The sequence below is a fragment of the Crotalus tigris genome, unplaced genomic scaffold, assembly GCF_016545835.1.
Source record: "Crotalus tigris isolate CLP2741 ecotype Arizona unplaced genomic scaffold, ASM1654583v1 scf7180000017812.1200847, whole genome shotgun sequence".
Classification (NCBI taxonomy): Eukaryota; Metazoa; Chordata; class Lepidosauria; order Squamata; family Viperidae; genus Crotalus; species Crotalus tigris.
Genome location: NW_024096651.1, coordinates 879,255 through 898,455, shown reverse-complemented (window position 1 = coordinate 898,455; position 19,201 = coordinate 879,255). Strand labels below are relative to the sequence as shown.

Genomic DNA, 19,201 nt, shown 5'->3' with positions numbered 1-19,201 from the left:
TATTAAAATATAGTTTTAATGTTGCATCATGTTGGCTATCTATCTGAATTAAATTAATCACATATTATTAGCTGAAGAGTGTGATCTTCCTGTTTTAATTAACAATATTTCATACAGCAGTAGCAGCATCTCTTGTTTTTTTAATGGAAGCACAGCCATTCTTAGTCTTAATATCAAGCACAGCCATTCTTAGTCTTATCCCTGCCTATTTCTTCTTGAAAAACATTCAGAGGCACTGTAAGCAATGAAGAAAGATGTGGGTGGTTTAGGAGGAACGAAAGAAATAGTGGGCATACAATTGAATTTCGTTCTTCTTGTCTTACTCTTTGCCCAGCTGTATATAGTAAGTTAGTAGTACGTGTCTCTTCTTATTCCTATGAAAGTAGACTTTGTTCTCTGGAGACTGCTAATCATGCCCCATGGGGGTGTAATCAGTTATAAGGTATTTAATATGTGCAGGCAGGAACAGGCTGCCTGGCCAGGCTGTAAGATTGCAACACTACAATTATAAAGGGCCCCTTTCCCTAGCTCTGCCCGCCCACCAGTGGCAGGATGAGGGCCATGCCCTGAGATGTTGTAAAATATACAAAAGAATAAATGTGGGTGGGAGCAGGTGAGCTGCAGAAACACCTCCTCTGGGTCTATTACTTTCCTGATCATCTGAATTCTGGGTGAATTGCTGCCTTCATAGGCGAGGCAGCTGAGGCTTATGAATCAGGAAGTGGATTACTGGTAGAAGGGCTTCTCCCTTTTCTTCTGGCTTTCCCCCCTCTGACGTGTGCTTGTAATTGGGGAGAAGCATTTTGGTACGATATGTTGCTTCCGAGTCACTTGGGGAGTGAATGTGACCATCCTACAAACTTCTTGTCCCCTGCCTTAATACAAGTAAGGTGGTGCCATAGTGTTCCTGTTCTGAACCTCTTTCCCTGATAGTCCTCGAACTGGGGAAAAAGTGTTTTCCAGAGTGATTGCTGAAGAATGTGAAGTAGTTGTCTTGGAATACACAAAGTCATGAACTGATGGTGTTTACCTTGTCAATGTGTTCCAGCCTGCTCCTACTCTTTACGGCAGTGTTTCCCAAACTTGACAATTTTAAGGCATGAGGACTTCAACTCCCAGAATTCCACAGCCAGCAACGCTGGCTGTGGAATTCTGGGAGTTGAAGTCCACATGCCTTAAAATTGTCAAGTTTGGGAAACACTGCTTTAAGGCATTCCAATTTAGATTTCCTACATGTAAAAGGACTTGTGTCATTAATTTCCTACTACAGGGTCATTTCACGTCAGTCCTGTCTTAAGTACAGGGTCTTTGATGAAAGAAACAATAACCCACAATCAGTATTTCAAATCCACATGCTTAAAAATAGAACATGTATGAGGAAAATGGAGGGGGGTGTTTGCTGTTCAGCTTTATTTGAGTTTGTCAGAGAGAGAGGTAGTGGCTCTTTCTGAAATAAAGTTTCCTGTTTCAGTAATGCCCTTTTATTGTGTATTATTAGTGCAACCAACATTATTCTGTGTATCGTGGACAGCTGTTTGTACTTGGAAAAAAAATGGTAACCATTCATTTATAATGGAGTTATATGCTATTATTCTATGAGGGCACCCGTGTCAAAATAATACAGTTGGTTTTTCAGACATGCTAGTTGTCCTCATGAAAAATAATGAAGGATATCAAAGTATTCATTTTTATAACTAGGCAAAGGACACAAGGGTATTTGTGGGAACACTACTCCCTGAGACTATTTGCCCGCTACACTAGGCTAGATAGGGTGGGCACTTTCCTGGTCTTGTTCTTTAAATGTTGCCATGTTGCCCAGGAATTGTGCTTTTTCTGTACCAACCCTTGGTTGTGGAGCTCCCTTTCTCCTGGGATTGAAAATGGTCACCCATATCCTAGTCTCCACATCACCAATATTGGTAGTCCTCGAGTTACAAGTGTAATGGAGCCTGCCCGTTGCATTCGTAACTTGAAAACTCGTAGATTGAATCTCATACCTCGAACGAGATCACTCCCTTGCTCATTAAAATGCATGTGGCTCCTTAAACAAACATGAGTTATCTCAGGGTGGGGAAGGCCATGGAGGGCCTAGTGATAGAACAGGTCCCTAATGCCTCCCTGACCCACTAAGATATTGCATGCTTCCCCCTCCCTTCCTGCCACCCTGGACTCAACTGGAAAAGATCCGTCTCCTCTCTGCTGTGATTCCTGCTACTGCCCGTATCTGAGGCCGGCAAACGCTTCTGTGCCCCTCTGTGGCCCGATTGGACCTGGAAACTGTCTCTGGGTTCCGGATCAGGCCAAGGGGTGCACAGAAGCGTCCTCCAGCCTCAGATCTGAGCCGCAGAAGCCTGGAAAAGGCCTCTGGAGCCCGGATCGGGCCGTGGGAGGTGCAGAAGCATTCCCCGGCCTCAGACCCAGGCTGCAGCGGCCTGGAAAGGCCTCTGGAACCCCGATCCAGCCTCCGGAGGCACGTGGGAATGTCCCCCAACTTCATTTCCATTCTCTGTTGCAGAGAACAGAGGCCTAAAGTACCATGAGATCATGCAAGATCAGTAGCGGGAGATCTCGCCCCACTGATCTCGTGTGATCTTGCATTACTTTAGGCCTCTATTCTCTGCAAACGCAGCCAAGAAAGCAAAGGATCTCGTTCTTCGCAGGGTGAGTATCGAAGGCCTGATGCCTAGGGAGACCCGGGGCAATGGTGGGGAGGGAGGGAATAACCAGGGTGAATGTTGCAGAGCCATTGCGGTCGCTCATAAGGGTGAACAACTGTCATGGTGCTGCAATATTTGTAGTTTCGGGACTTGCTCATAAGCACTAGGGGGCGCTTGTGTAATTTCGAACGAGCATTAAGTGAACACTTGTAACTCGGGGTTACCTGTACTCTAACCTTCACTATGTATTTGTTGTTGTTAATTGTGAAGTTGTGTCCGACCCATCACCTCCATCTTGTGCAGCTGGATTGATGAAGAGTATATAGACTTCATATTGTATTAAATATCTGAAATATTTGATTTTGTACTTAATATTTCTGATAGTGATGAGCATAAGCAGAGGAGGTATTGGATTAGTCTATATTGACTTGAGGTTGTCTGTTTAGGCAGTTGAAGTAGAAGAAGAGAGCATATATCAGACTTGGTGAAAGCACAATTCCTAAGAATAAAAAATATATACTGATGGCTTATTGGATTTTTCTTTCTTTGTGAATTAAGTCAATAACAAAACTTGTGAACAAAACCTGTGCTTGGGTGAAGGAAGAGAACTTCCTTCATATTCCTCAAAACAAAACTGCTCTTGGCTCAAAATGTTAAAATCCTAGGTATATTTTTTGTTTCTTCAACATCTTTTTTTTTCTTGTTCCTTTTAAATTCTCCTTTCATCTCCTTTCTTTATTTTATGCCAACACAGATGTTGGTAGCTCCAGTGCTTTCCTCAGTTCATGACTGGTGGACATCTATAGCTGGTATATTTCAAGGTGGTAGGGAGGACACGTGGGCTTGGCTGCTTGTTTTTGTTCTGTGCCTTTCGTGGAATGCAGTGTGTTTGCCTTTCTTGGCCTGTGGTTTAAGCCTGCATTCCTGTGTATAGAGTCAGCATGGCGGCAGGCGGCGTGCTGTTCGTGCCCTACAGCTACATGGTTTCAGCTCCACATCAAAGGTGTGTTTAGTGCGTAGCTTGTGCCATTCCTGGCCACACCTGGTGGCCTGCAGGCATGCAAGTAGGAGGGTTCAGAGATGCAATTGCAGACTACGATGTTTAAACTCAGGCTTCTCCATACTTGTGAAATCAGAAGAGTTGAATTTACATTAAACAACCAAAACAAGTTAAATTCAGCAGGAAGAAACAGTCTTTCTAAAGGCCAGCCCAATGAGCAATATCACCTAACCACCTCTAGTGAAAAAGAAATAGTGTTTTCTCTCCCTAAATTGGCTTAAGATCATTTGAGGAGACTTTTCTTCCATGCATTGGCATACTATTAGTCAAGTGCCTGCTGATGGACTATCTGCTACATTTCTCAAACGGTACCCTGTACAAAATGATGTTGAAATAGGATGCATTCTGACAGTAAGACTATTTTGCATATCCAGAGAATGACTTCATTCCTTGGTTCAGATGTTTGGGTCTTGTCAGGCTACATAATATAAGAAGATCATGACAGCCCTCTCACATTCCTCACATTTGAGGAATGTGAGAGGGAGTTGTCTTTTCCTAAAATATTATTCTCAGCTAAGTTTCCTCCGTTATATTTTTTGTTTTAACAGATGGATATACCAGACATGATTTACTGTATTTAAAATTAAATACAATATCTAAAATCAAAACACATATATTTTAACATTTTGGAAGTGCTTGCTTTCTCTGAAATAGGTGAAAAGGTGACCAATTTCTTCTCCTTGAAAAGGTCCTTCTTGTATTTGGTATAGACCACAACATTGTGATCAAGATTAATAACTGCGTCAAGATTTACAGAGACTGTAACCTAATCTTTTCTACTAAGATCCACCAGTGTTCATTGCACCACAGGTGAATTTAAAGTGATGGAAGTTTAGGATCATTGTGCAATATAAATAGCTTCTGTGGGATTATAATGTAATTTGATATAAGAAATATTTTTGAAGCTGTGTCAAGAACTGTATGTAAGATGCCTGGTGGTTAATACCCGAAAGAGTGGATCCAGGGTTTTTACTGGGGTTGTAAGACTTCGGGATATACTTGTAGTAGTAGACTGTCTGTGTTTTAATGCATAATGAAGTAGAATGGTATCTGTGTTCTCTGTTCTCATTGACATTCTCTGTCTTGCTTGGGATGAGGATAAATTATGCAGAAATTCATGAAACCATCTCTTTAGATAGATTTATTAATAATGAGTAGCTAGGGCAGGGGTAGGCAACCGTGGCTCTTTTATGACTCGTGGACTTCAACTCCCAGGATTCCTCAGCCAGCATGGCTGGCTCAGGAATTCTGGGAGTTGAAGTCCACGAGTCATAAAAGAGCCAAGGTTGCCTACCACTGGGCTAGGGGCTTGATCTATTTAAAACTGCCTTGGGATGTATGAAGCCATGTAACAGTAGCACTGCTTTTTTTGCTGGTACTAAAGCACCCTCTCCTGGGGAAAAATTCATATGACACATCTATTTCATTGCCAGCACAGATTGGTTAACATGGGATCAAACTACACATTATGGGCAGTTTTATCTGCTTCTGTTTCTTTTTAAAAACTGCAAAACAGCCACTGAAGCTGCCATCAGGCCATGTAGCACTCTCCAGCTCATCATAGAAAAACAACCATCTCTTTTTTCTGTTAAGGATGTCTACTATTTTCTGTTTCTTATTGTGTCTCAAATACTACTTTTCATTTTAAAGAATAGTTGCTGCCTGTGATTTAAGTGGATTTTCATATGTTTGGCAGAGCTGGTCTTCATTAGCTAAAAAAATTAGTTACCATAATCATAGTTTGATTTTTGTCTTGAACAAAAGCTATAGAACTTGACTATGTTGTAGTCAAGTTCTATAGCTAGTTGTAAGTGTTGGAACTAGAGTATAAATGCCATTATTGCATCTTGCCTTATAAAATATGTCCAGTATTCACAGGACTGACTTGAACTGCTTTATGTCAACTTTGTGCCGACTTATATAAATAATCTACGTCTTTTTTCTTCTCCCAGGCTGTGAGTTCTCTGTGTGGAGACTGCTATTAAAACCAGTAAGTACAGGCCAATTTACTTACTTAACAATTTCAGTGAATCTTAAATTTATCTGGTTGTGCTTTCGATATGTTATGCAGCATTATTATTGTCAAAATTGTCTCTGAAGAAAATTTTTCAGGAGAAGAGAACCATTTACCTAGTTTGCATATAACTGTAAAGAGGGTTTGTTTTGCCAAATTCTTTTATAAACTTCTGCTGTAAAAACTGCCTCTGTTTGTAGCCGGTTAGCCAGATGTTTAACTTCCTGCTGTTGCATGTTTTTTCCCCATAGTTGTGCAGCAACATGATGAACCTATTTTGGAGGCACATATGTTGTTTTTGGAAACAGAGTGCATGTGCTTGTGCACGTGTTTGTAGCATTTATAAAGGGTTTCGGGATGGAGAGTGCTTAACAAATCTTAAACAATAATTCTTAGGGAAATAAAATGCTTCTTAGAAATGGGAGGAACCAAATATGGGAAACAAAAGAGCTGCCTAGAGTTGCTTTCAATGGCCAATGGGCAGCATATAAATTTAATAAATAAATAAACATAGGCATTTCAAAAATATTTTTGTTTTAAAAAAAACCTCTTCATTTGCAAGCAGCTTAGTATAGTTTCTTTTAAATGATAAATTTGGTAACTATTCAGTAAGATTTAGGAAATTTCTGTTTGGTTATTCTCTTTTTAATAGTCTCATCTCTTTAGCTAGGCTCCCTTAGGTAACTAATTATTTAGATGTTGTGTAATGATTATTAAATATTCTGAAATGTTGTCATAATTCCCAGAAATAGTGTAATGTGGGTTAAATCTAGAAGAGAGGAAAATCAATACAGTAGAACTCAGCACAACTATATTAATTTATCTATTTGCAGCATGTAGCTAAGAGTATGAAAAAAGCTAAACACAATTAAAGTAGTTCTTAAAATTTGATTTTTAATCTGAAGTTTAAACTATATACTGAGGTTTACATTATATTTTGAAAAGGCAGTCCTCTTTACAGTATTAACTGTCTTCTGTAATTTTTAGCCTGAACTAGTTCAACTATTTGTGAAAATCAGTTACGATTTTAAGCTTTATAAACTTGTTTCTGAAATCCATTCATGTGGCAAGAATTAGTAGCCCCATTCTGAAAGTTCATGTTCATTTTATTGCAAATCAAGTTGAACTGCCATGATTGTTGCCAGAATCACGAAGTAGTAAACTGATGAAAACATTTGCATAATTGTTATTTATTTATTTATTATTATAGATGTCCCATTCTAAAAGATTCTAGGCAGCTTACAACATTATATATATAGCTAAAATAATTAAAAACATACCCACAAAATGTATAATGTCTTGGATACAAGCAGCCATTAACAGTTATATACATATAAAAAAGCTCCACTAACATACCAAAACCAAGCCTGGAAACAATGATATCTGGATGTCTTTTGTCCCAAGGCTAAAATTTATTCAAGGGAAACAGGCTATAAAAGGAAGCTGAGATTCTTGCCTGTAGCATGGTCATCAAGTTTTAGGTCCACCTGGAATTTTTTTTTTAAATGTGAATGATAATTTCAGATTTCCAATACCCTGTTGAATTGTAGCTTGCGAGTTCTGTTTACTTCTCCTTAGAAAATATGAATTAGAGTAGTTCTAATTCCTGCATGTTATTATAATTCTTTGTGTGTCAGGCTGATTAGTAACTCATGCAGAATTTCATTTCTCAAGTTTCAGGAGCCTTCAGCCAGTTGGATGCAGTTAGGAGACTGCTTTCAAAGTCATGTGGACAAACATGTTTGGACAGGACATTACTTTAGGTCTGTAAATATCTTTATTTTATGAGAGGTCTATTCAGGGATCTTATAACTTTTTGTACTGATCTTACAATTGTGCCCCAAAAGCTTTATTTTGGATGGGATTGGTGAAGATAGGACTAAAGCAAACAATTGTTTAGTATAACAGTTTAAAGGGATTAATAGAAAACTTTTTAAAAAGTAATAGATATTAGAGGTTGCTAGTGAATAGAGTCTTTGGAGGTTTTTATTGTTGCTATTATTGTTTTAAACTTCAGAATCCTTTGTCAAGTGAGAAAAATTTGGAATTACGTAAGAAATACTTTTTCTCATTCTTATAATTTTTATATATTATATATTTTATATACGTATAACTTCCAGCATTTGCTGCTATAACCTAATGTAATCCAGAAAGAAGGAAAAGAGTTATGCAGGGCTGTGGAATTTGTTTTGGTGATCGTTGGAAATAATAACATCCTTGGGCTTCAAGGAATCCTTTTTAGGAATTCAAACTTCATCCCTTATCTTCAATAAGAGTACCCTAGGCAAGGTATTTACAAGCACATTACAACTGATTGCACAATACAGAGAAATTCAACAAATGAATAAATAAGGCAACAGCAACAGTGTAACAGGAAGCACCAGCAATAGAGAAGAAACTAACACAATTCAATGTTTTAAAGTATTTGGGAAAATAGCTAGTCGTTTGCCAGGCACTGAAATGACATATGAAACCAGAGAAGCACTAGCAGAAAGCTCTTTCTGGGATTGCTTATTCCCTAAACCCAGAAGGGGAAAGCATCCCCAAAGGGCCCCCAATTAAAATATTTTTAAATGATTAATTTTATATATGTATGTGTGTACTTAAGGTAACAGCCAAAAAAAGACATAAGTTATTCTACATCGACACTTCCATGTTTCTTATGACAACTGATGCAAAAATCCTCCTTTTCTGTTCATCAAAGGTCTGCCTAAAGATACAGTATGCATTAGAAGGGTTTTTTTTTTAATTCCCCAAAATGTTGCTTTGAGGTTGTTGAATTATATATTGACAAAAGTAGTAACTTTCTTTCTATTAATCCTAGGCACCATATTCTCTCAGTGCAATTCCTTAATGGAACAATTCCCCTCATATTTCCAACAGGTAGCAGTTTTTATATGTGCTGCTCTTAGCATAAAACACACTAAGTTCATACACATTATGAAATTGTTAAAACATCAAGGGGTGGCGATAATGCTGCAATTCCCTGAACATCCTGGCCTATAATGCCTAAGATTATATTCTGTACTTGATCCCCAGATTGCTATATTTCAGGACACTTAAGCCACATATATAAATATAAATCCCCTCTTCAGTGCAGGAGAGACCTGATAGAATATATAGTGTAATAGTGGAGGCAATATCATTAATTAATATTTTGGATTGCATATTCTTCCTGTTTTTTAATTTGAATTTATAAGGGGTGTGTGTAGAAGCAGGTATTTTCCCCAAGGTGAATTTAAATGTGCCTGCCCTAATTTATTTCCCATATGCTTTTACAGTAAATACTATTCTGTACTGTGTTTCCACTTGTATATTATAGATACCAGGCCTTTAGTTCCTTTTGAAAGAGAGACACAATAAATCTCAAAGATACTTGGCATTTTATGCAAAGTTTTGTCCTGAATGATGATTTTTAAGGAAAAACCATTCATATTTCTGTTGAACAGATTTGTGATACCCATTTGAATCATCAGAAAAGGAAGCTCTATAGATGCAATCATGTATAAGTAAGGTGAACAAATATTTTTGCCCATGGGCACCAAGCCTATGGAAAAGCCAGATAAAGCTGGCTCAGGAATTCTGGGAGTTGAAGTCCATGAGTCATAAAAGAGCCAAGGTTGCCTACCCCTGAATTTATTTGATGGAAACAAATTGCTTTATAAGAAGCTATTCTCAAAGAAAATTAGAGATTTTGAATTCCTTAGTTTTAATAGCTTAATGCCATTTTTAGTTTTTATTTTGCTAAATCTAGTTTTTTTTTATTATTGTAGATACATTTTTATTACTTTTTTCATTTTATTAAGGGTGTTTGACAGCATTTGAAATAAGACAACAGGTGGTGATTTAAAGGAGAGAGTCTAATCAAGAAGTAGTGACTTAATTTTTTCCCCAGTTTCTTACCATTTTAATTCTTTGAATTAAATGATAATATGTTTTTGCATTTCAGATTTATTTTTTAGTCAATGCATCCAAAAGATTAAAAAGTCTAAGTGGTGCAATGGGGCAAAATTTTTAACTTTTTCCTGTTTCTCCAGCCAAGTATTTAATTTAAAATATCCTGAGTTTTCTGGTTTTTTATATAAACCTAATTACTCATGGAAGTATCCAATATCCAACAGCTGCTCAGAATTACTTGACAGCGAGATGGGTAGCATAAATTTAATAAATAATTTTTAAAAAAACTTAGAGGGGCTAAAAGTCTTAAATATAAAAAGCAATTTATATGTATGGTTCATTTGTTTTTGTATTGATTATTTGTTTAACTTATTTCTTTTTATTTTCATTGCTGCTTTTATTAAACTAGCTAGTGATCCAGTTGGAAGGAAAAGAATCCTTTTCTCTATTCCCCTAAACAGACTAAACTTTTTGACGTCCTGTTATTTCCCTAAACAATGGCTTTTGAGCTGCTTATATTTGAATTAAGAACACTCATAAAGGATTTTCAGACTGTAGCTTTTTATAGCAATAATATCAGCTTAAGTCATCAAAAGCTTTGAAAGCATACAGTACTAACAAGAGTACAAACATTTTCTTTTGACTACAAAATAAAATTTTATTTAATGTTCTTTTTGCAAAAATTGTATGATGAATCCTGACATGACCTTTATATCATTTGTGATTATTCTCTTTGCATTATAAAATCATTTCCATTTTAGTTCAACAAGACTATTTTTTTCTAGTTTAACAAGACTGTTGACATAGATAGGCATTATACCAGGGATCGAAGGACTTACTGGAGAAGACCCTAATGCTGGGAAAGATTGAGGGCAACAGAAGAAGGGGACAACAGAGAATGAGGTGGCTGGATGGAGTCACTGAAGCAGTAGGTGTGAGCTTAAATGGACTCCAGAAGATAGTAGAGGACAGGAAGGCCTGGAGGAACATTGTCCATGGGGTCGCGATGGGTCGGACACGACTTCGCAACTAACAACAACAATACCAGGGATGGCTTTTTGGTACATCTCTGCTGAGCTGTAAAATTAATTGGCAGCATTTTGATTGGCAGATGTCAAGGAGTGGCTTGAATTATTACACAAACAATAAACAAACAAATGAACCTTATTTAAAAGAGAGTAAAGGTAGCTTCTCAGTGAAATAAATTCCCTGTCAATCACATACTTTAGAATATAGGCTAATTCTTCACTGATCCCAGAGATTTAAACTAGCAGAATAGGAAAATGGTGCCATGTGTTGCTATTTTGCTTAGTTTAAATGCTAGGAATGAAAGACAGTATGGCACCTTGCATGATATGATAACAGAATAACCAAGATCATGATTTTTTTTCCTTCTAGAACCAATTTAAGTCCTTTAAGTAGGATTAAAATCATTGCATTAAATTTAAAGTTAAAAGAAAAACCAAATACCATGCCAAATGCACTGATTGACCAATCTTTGTTATTTGTACAATAAAAACCATACAACTAGCCCTACTATCAACTTGTTTAGTATATATTAAACAAAATTCAGTGAAGGCTAACTTGTTTCCCTATGATAGATAGACTGGGAAATCCACCAGCTATTAGAAGAAGCTCCACTGCACAGTATAGATATAATGGTGATAAATAATATAATATTAGTGGAAATCATATCTTGTAGCAAAGGTTTGATAATAACCTTTAATACATTGGTTTTCACTTGGGCTTTTCTACCACTTGCATTTACTTTGTTTCCAGACATTTCCGTAATAGATCAAGAAGTTAATAATAATCCTCATAAAATGGCTTTTCACAATGTGTTTTAAGATTTGCTAATAAATAATTAGGAATTATTTATAGTCTATTAATCTCAGGGGCTACTCACACCATGAAGTATAGAAAATCCTGGCAGATATAAACTGAGATTTAGAGAAGGAATTAACCAGAATAGTTTTTATATCTGCTTTCCTCCTCATACATAAGATAGATCTCTTGTTTCATTTTAAAACAAGATATTGAGAAAGTTTTTCTTTACTTCTATGGAATTGCAAAACATAGCAAGTCCTTTTTTGAGCTGCTCTTCCCCCAGCTGTGCTATTGTGAGATTATTTATTCTGTACTCATTGAGGCCCAAAAAAACACTGTAGTAAGGAAAGGGGCCAACAAACTTGTTGGGGCAAGGCCAACAGCAGGGCAACTATAAGACTTGTTTCAGCAGCTTTCTAGCCTAGTACAAACCTTGCTGACTTCCTGTTCTATTAATTTTGGAGCTTTAGGTCTTTCTAGTTAATCTTTTCAGTGTCATTTGCAAATGTACCATATTTAAGTTTGGAGCAAATGTTATTGATAAATAACATTTTTAGAATACAATGTATGGCAGTTCTAAGCTATTATTTGTGCAGATTGCTTTCAAGGTCTTTGGATACACGGCAAGGAAGATGGGAAGATTGTACCTCAAAACCTCAATTTTTTTTTTTAAAAAAAATAAGAAATGGCATCACAAGTGGTCTTTGATGGGAGACCACCCCTTAAAACTTGATCCATATTTTATGCAATAAAATGCTTGAACATCACCACACTGTATAACTCCTCCCCCCCAAAAAAAAACCCAAACAAAAAAGTTTGAAAATGAAATCTTTACTTTAGGCATCTCAGAATATAATTTTCCCTTCTTATTTTGTTGATGTGTAAAGGCTTATTTTCCACTCTGGTCATATTCATGGCTGGATATAGTTTGGTCTCAATCACAGCTTAATTTTGTAAGATATTTCCTTATCTTCCAGTTGTAACAAACATTAAACTTTGCAAAATGAAGGAACCCTTAAAGTCCTGTTTGGATCACAGAATATTTCCGGTCATGAGTAAAGTACTTTAGATCAGAGGGTGTTCTGCTACTTCAATGTTGGGAGTGCTTTAAAACGACAGAAGTGCAGGTTCCTCAAGCTGGAACATTTGAGGTAGAGGAGTTGTTTTTTCCCCCAATTCTTAGATCCTTGGATTGAGTGCCTTTTTCAGACTTCAGATCAGAACCCAGATTGGTAGGTATTTCAGTGTATCCATTACATAGCTATGAGCATTGCCTATAAGTCTCGTATAACCTGAGGATTGCACCTCTGTACGTAAGATTCCATTTCAGTTATTTCTTCAAGGAGGCTTCATGTTGTTCCTGATATGAGGGAGATGAACCAAAGAAGCTACATTGTACTAGATCACAGTATTTGTTCAGCTAACTCAGAGCCCTCTTATCTCCATTATTGTCTATATTAATTTCAGCTATTCCAGTACTGTATTTCCTATCATGGGCGGCTGATCCTTTTAATTGGTGAGTGCATCATAGACTAAAAAGTATGTGATCTTATTACTAAACCAGGATCCTTCCTACTATGTGAAATATTGACATGGAGAAAGGCTTTCTCAAGACAGACTTCAGATACCAAGAGTCATCGCTTTTGTGACTCTCATAATGCAAATCCTTGTTAAGTTTTAGAAAAATGCTATGTATAAGATATGTTTTTTTCAATTATACTTTAAAGAGTGAATTTATAGCCATTTTAATTATATGAAATTTCTAACAATTTGTGAATAAAATAAAATCTTTGTTTTTTAAATAGTGGAATTAAAAGATGGGAGAAATAGCCCAAAGTTTTTTTTCATTCTTCTCAAATTCTTATGGATCGTCAGCTTCTTGTGGAAAAATAAAAGCCTTAAAAAATAAAAGACTTTTACGAATTCCAAGGGTGAAAGAGAGGTTTATTTTTGTGCAAAGGTTCAGACGTGATTTACAATCAGCAAATTTCTGAACAAGGGGGAGGGTCTAAACTAAAGCTTTATAGGTTTCTTTTTCTCAGGAACAAAGGAAGCATAGATGGAATCTTACATTATATATGGAATCTACTTTGTGTAACATTCAGATAGTTTCTCACACGTTAGGTCCATTTCTCATGGGAATACAATGAAGGCAGTTTTTACTTTTAAACAATGTTTCTAAATATGCATTAGGTCATTCATGTACTGTTAATACAGCTTTTTGCTAACACAGCTTTCTTCCAGAAATTATGCAGACACATGATTTTTGCTTTTAGTGATTTTTCATTATTATTATTATACTTTATTCTTCTTTATTCTATGTTATTCTATTTCTTTCCCACTTTAAGCTTACTAGTTTTCTCTCAGAGGCTGCTGCTAAGTTCAGTTTTCTTATGTTTATATAGTTACAATAAAATACTGTTTCTAATATACAGTAACATACCTTGGTTTATACAGGTATTTATGGAAACAGGGACAGAAGCAATAATATGGCTTCATTCACATTTCTGTTTAATTTGGAAGAGTCTAGATGCTACACAGAGTGAATTTTTTTGGAGATTCTGTGTTCCTTCCTATATCCTTTTTTACCTCTTGGTCTGCTTTAACCAAGCATTGCAACATGCCAGTTCTTGAGGATTGCAAAGCCCTTATGAGTACTAAATCTTATTGCATTGTTGGCTCAAGACATAAATTCCTTGTACAGGAGGAAATAGACAAGAAACTGCTTGTTTGCAAAGGAGATAAGCTCCTTTCTGCAAAGTGTTATCTGATTTACTATATTTGGGGTTTTTTTCAGCCTCTTCTGACCTTACTGATCTTTGCTATGAGCACTCCTTGTCAGTTTCTTAGAATGCTTTGCCTTTATTTTACAAGATAAGTATGTCAATCTTATCAATCATATTTATGCTATTAATTTCTATGTTAGTATGAACTGGAATAAGTGAGTTCTGCTTGTAGTTGTTATCAGTAAACAATTCTGTATTGCTCCTGGATGATGATAGTACACAGAATAACATCTATATACCCTTTAAGTGCAATATAGATAAATATACTATAGATAGAGATAGAAATAGAGATGATAGAGATAGGCTACTACATCCTTGAATACTCTGGGAAGATTATCATGGCCATACTGGCTTGAAGCCAGCCTGCCTGGTTTCCAAAGGGGAATAGATACACCTTGTCTTTGCTGACAAGCTTGTTGTGCCATCTGGTAGTACAGTAACTTAAATATTGTCTTTGCTATATCACAGATAGTGAAAGCCTAATTTAGCAGATCAGATACAAGATCTCTCTCTCTCTCTCTCTCTCTCTCTCTCTCTCTCTCTCTCTCTCTCTCTCTCTCTCTCTCTCTCTCTCTCTATCTCTCTATATATTATATATATATATATGTTTTCTGAGGTTTTTGCGGGTGTTTCTCTCTCTCTCTCTCTCTCTCTCTCTCTCTCTCTCTCTCTCTCTCTATATATATATATATATATATATATATATATATATATATATATATATATATATAGATATATATAGATATATATAGATATATATATATGTTTTCTGAGGTTTTTGCGGGTGTTTGTATGTAGGTCTTTGGTTATTCGGGTTTTCTCCCGCGTCAAATTGGAAGTGTCTTGGCGACGTTTCGACGAAGTCTCATTCGTCATCTTCAGGTTGGTGTTTTCGGCTTCGTGCTTCTAGGAACAATGTGTGATCATAACTGTTTCTTCCTTTTAACTGCCAGTGGGGGTATGAACTGATTGGATGAGAGCTTGGCTGTGTTCTGATTGGATGGAGGTGTGTTCTGATTGGATGGGGGGTTGGCTGTGCTCTGATTGGTTGGGGGAGTGTTCTGTTTGGGTGGGGCTTTGTTGTGCTCAGGTTAGTCTGAGTTGCAGGGGGATGTGAGATGGTGAGCTGCATTGCTATTGTTTGGCTTCGCGTTCGTGGTCGTGCCTCATCTTCACGGTGGGTGTCAGTTTGCTTCATGTATGGATTGGAGGGGTTTAAAGTGGCTAATGGTGCAGCTGTGGTCTGGCTTCTGGTTTGTGGTCGTACCTCATCATCGGTGTGGGTTTGGGTTTGCTTTTTTCGTGGACGTGTGGTGGTGACATCCTGTGTGGCTTTCGTGAGTGTGGGTCTGGTGTCATTCTTTGTGTTAGGGACTCGTTTTTCAATAAGGGTGGGTTTCCAAATGGCTGGTAGGCAGGAGGTATCATCTCGTTTGTTCATGCTGTGTGGGCGTTTTTCTATCTCGATGGCTTCTCTGATTATTCTGTTATTAAAGTGTTCAGTTTTGGCGATAGTTCTGGTCTTTTTAAAGTCATTTTCATGTCCTGTGATTTTAAGGTGTTGGACCAGGGAAGAAGTTGATTCCTCTTTTTTGACTGAGTTTTTGAGAGTAGGTTAAAACGTCGCCAAAATACTCTTAATCTTACACGGGAAAAGACCCAAATATACGGGGGGAATTGATTTATCATTTGTAGATGAACTGTACTGCTGCATAGGTGAAGCCTATCCTGCTGTATGCTTTCTGCAATTTACATGTTTGCTGTATGATAGTACTTATTTTTAGTGCATTGTATGGATGCAGGGCTATTTTTATTATACTTGTTGATCATTACTCTGATATCTATTGTATGAATGACCAAGTTCAGTTTTAGAACTGCCTGCCTTTTTCATTTAGGATCTGTTTTTGGCTTTGCCCTTGGCTTTTGAGGAATAATTAACAGTGGATGTTTCTTTGGGCTGTATGTGTCCTTCTCTCATTCAAAAATAATTTGCCTTTAATTGATTCAAGCATACAATTATTCCAGCTTGTTTTATATTTAATATCTGCAGCTTATTCTCTGTTGTCATTGTTGGCTCTGACAGCATGAGATCAATAGCTCCTGTCTAGTTTGTCACTGTTGCTTGTAACATTTTTGGCCTTTCCTAAAGAGCCCAATCAATATTTTGCTCCAAGGTTTGTTCTCATATGCTATATATAATCTGGACACGTGCCATGTGTGTGTGTATGAATGTGGACATCGCACGCAGAGAGAGGATGAACCTGCTTTTGCGCTCACTAGCTGGACTGACACTGCTGTGTTTTTTCTTCTGCTCTTTCTTTATAATGCAGTTACTATTCCCACACTCTGGCCTGCTTGTTTCCTCTGTTCTCGGATTATGTGGCTATTGTGAATCAGCAGATTTTTTATTATCTCGCGAAAACATACTTGGCTTTCTGGGACATCTATGACTTTTTTTATAATTTCTGCTGTTGGCAGGTGACCTGTGGTAAAAATCAAGCAAGAAGGACAATGACAAGCACAGTACCTTCCAAGAAGCCTTACCGTAAGGCTCCACCACAACATCGTGAGATTCATCATGAGCTGCCCATTCTGTGTGATGAATATGATGGTGTGATTTTGGCAGAGCAGAATCAGGTAACTGAAATCAAGGCAGTTAAGGATCTGGTGTATCTGCAGAAGGGGTTCAGCTGTATCAGGACAGATAACCTTAAACAGCAGGTGGATGGGTATGATGAGATTTGCAATGTTAACTTTCCTTCCTTGTCTTTGGAATCAAGTAGTGACAAGAAAGTAGCAGGATGCCAAGCAGAACTAAACCTGAAGAGTTGGAATCTGTCTTCTGCCGTACTTCCCAGCTGGAAAGTAGAGAAACAGAGTATGAAATACTCTCAGTATCCTAGCCAAAGGTGGCTCAGTAAGTTCATGTGCCAGAGTGTGGAGACGTTAATGGCTTCTGGGGATGAAGGCCAAAAGCCAATCTGCTCCTTGAAAAGTAGAAGTTTACAACGTTCTCTTATGTTCAAAGAACCTGCTGAGGTACTGGCACCAAGGAAAATCCATATTCCAACCACTCACCTTCCTCTCAAAGGCATCTTGAAGCAGACAAAGATGCTGAATGTGCAGCCTCAAAACTTGGGAACATTCAACTCAGTAGAAACCCTGACCCAAAGCCACCAATCACAACAGTATAATGACCCTCAACCTTGCCTCAAGAGTCATGATAGGCATGCATCAGAATGCCACAATATTAGCTCTTCGGAGTTTGGCCGACAAAAAGACAAAAAAAGACAGTTCTCAAAGTTCCTGGATGAGATCACCCACAGAGTCCTGAGTCCTGTCTATTTGCCTTCTGGGGATGAAGATAGTGGAGAAGAAAGAATCCAGAAGTCTTTCACAGTTTCTAAATGTTCCACACAAAAAGGGCAGAAAGAAAGCCTGCTTGAGAGCACTAAGCAGATCACTAAGAAAAGCCCTTGTCTAGTTAAGAGAAGAGAAGAATGGAGGCGAGAGGGCCTTGAAATAATATTCTGCAATAGGAAGCCTCCAGAGGAGATGGACAGGACACCTAGACAAAGGAGAAAGCTTGCTCTAGTGAGGAAGGACAGCACAGAGAAGCTTTGGTCTGTGGAGAAAGAGGTGGTGGATTTGTGTCAATATCAGTTGCAGTACCTAGTGGAATTGAGTTTGTCAACAGTATCTTTTAAGCAACAGCATCTATGCTCATGGAAAATATCTTAGCAGGTGGGAGGGATGGATACAAGGCAGGACCAAAGTGAATACTTGCTATGTACTTGCAGTCCACCTGGCCACGTGCCAATTTGAATTGAGGTTACCTGGAGGAGAAAAAGAGATCCTCTCCTCACTTGTGTTGGCAACAGGAGACTGGTAGTATACCACTTAGAATTTCTCTTTCTTTCAGCTTAGCTATGGACAAGGTAGGAGCTTAAAAAGAGGGGATAAGTAACCAGTTTTGCACTTAAACACATACTTGTTATAGCAATAAGCATCAGAAGGGGGCTTTTCCCTCATTCCTCAGTTGAGGACTTATTATCAAACTTTTTAGCCCTGTCTCTGTGGAAAGAGATAATTATGCAATAAGGAAACTCAGCCCATTTGCTTAAATGGGAACTTTCCAATCATATCCCTTTATGTTCAAATTTAGATTGCTTTGGTTTGTTTTTTTTCAAGGCATTTTTTCGTACCTTTATTGCCATGGTCCGTTTAGGGGACCTCTTTTGCATTAATTTGAATAGCAACACAATAAATCCTGCTGCTGTTGTTTGTTATCTGATTGCAAGATTGCAAAGTTATAGCTTAAAAGACTAAATGCATCTGCTGCCATTTACTTACTGGGTCAGACAGCCTAATAAATGCACAATTTCATCTAAGTGTTGTTCTTGAGATCTTCCATTCCTTTCTCTAAGGAAAAGGATTCTTAAGTTAAATGCTCTAACAGAAGATTCTCTAATTTCTGGTATCAGATTTAAGAAGATATGGGGACTTCTAAATGACTTTTTTTCTTGCGTTGTCATAGTTTTGTATGCCTGCTCTTTCTTACTATCTGATTGGTCACCTTTCCCTCTGATTCAAATGCTGTGAGAATAAAAGAATAAAAAGTGTGGAATAACTTTTTTGACAACTCTTTATGTGACAAATGTGACAAAAGTAGCAATGAGCAAGACGAGAAGGAGCAATTATCCCAAAGGTGCTTTTTCAAAAGACAACTGGACCTTGTTTTTCTTTGAAGTTGTTTTGCTTCTCATCCAAGAAACCTCTTCAGATCTGACAGAATGGTGGAGGATGGAAGGGTTTATATTTACATGCTCCACCATTCAGTCAGAATCGAAGAAGTTTCTTGGATGAGAAGTGAAACTTCTTCAAGGAAAAACAAAGAAAATCCATTTGCCTTTTGAAAAAGCACCTTTGGGACAACCATAACTTGGATGACTGAGAATCT

The 19,201-nt window shown here is 37.5% G+C and overlaps 1 protein-coding gene across 13 annotated transcripts in view; it reads left to right on the top strand.

Annotated features, from left to right (window-relative positions):
- TJAP1 (tight junction associated protein 1) overlaps nt 1-19,201 on the top strand; it is a 60,160-nt gene that overhangs the window by 22,150 nt on the left and 18,809 nt on the right. For 6 of the 13 annotated variants that reach the window (XM_039342762.1, XM_039342765.1, XM_039342764.1 and 3 more), the window contains 3 exons: nt 5,670-5,707; nt 7,406-7,494; nt 16,720-16,878. In XM_039342762.1, the coding sequence (XP_039198696.1) occupies nt 16,753-16,878 (126 nt within the window). In that variant the 5' untranslated portion in view covers nt 5,670-5,707; nt 7,406-7,494; nt 16,720-16,752. Of the gene's footprint in view, nt 1-5,669; nt 5,708-7,405; nt 7,495-12,922; nt 12,972-13,692; nt 14,334-16,719; nt 16,879-19,201 lie in introns of those variants that run through there. The other 7 variants (XM_039342763.1, XM_039342769.1, XM_039342770.1 and 4 more) reach the window with 5 other exon arrangements.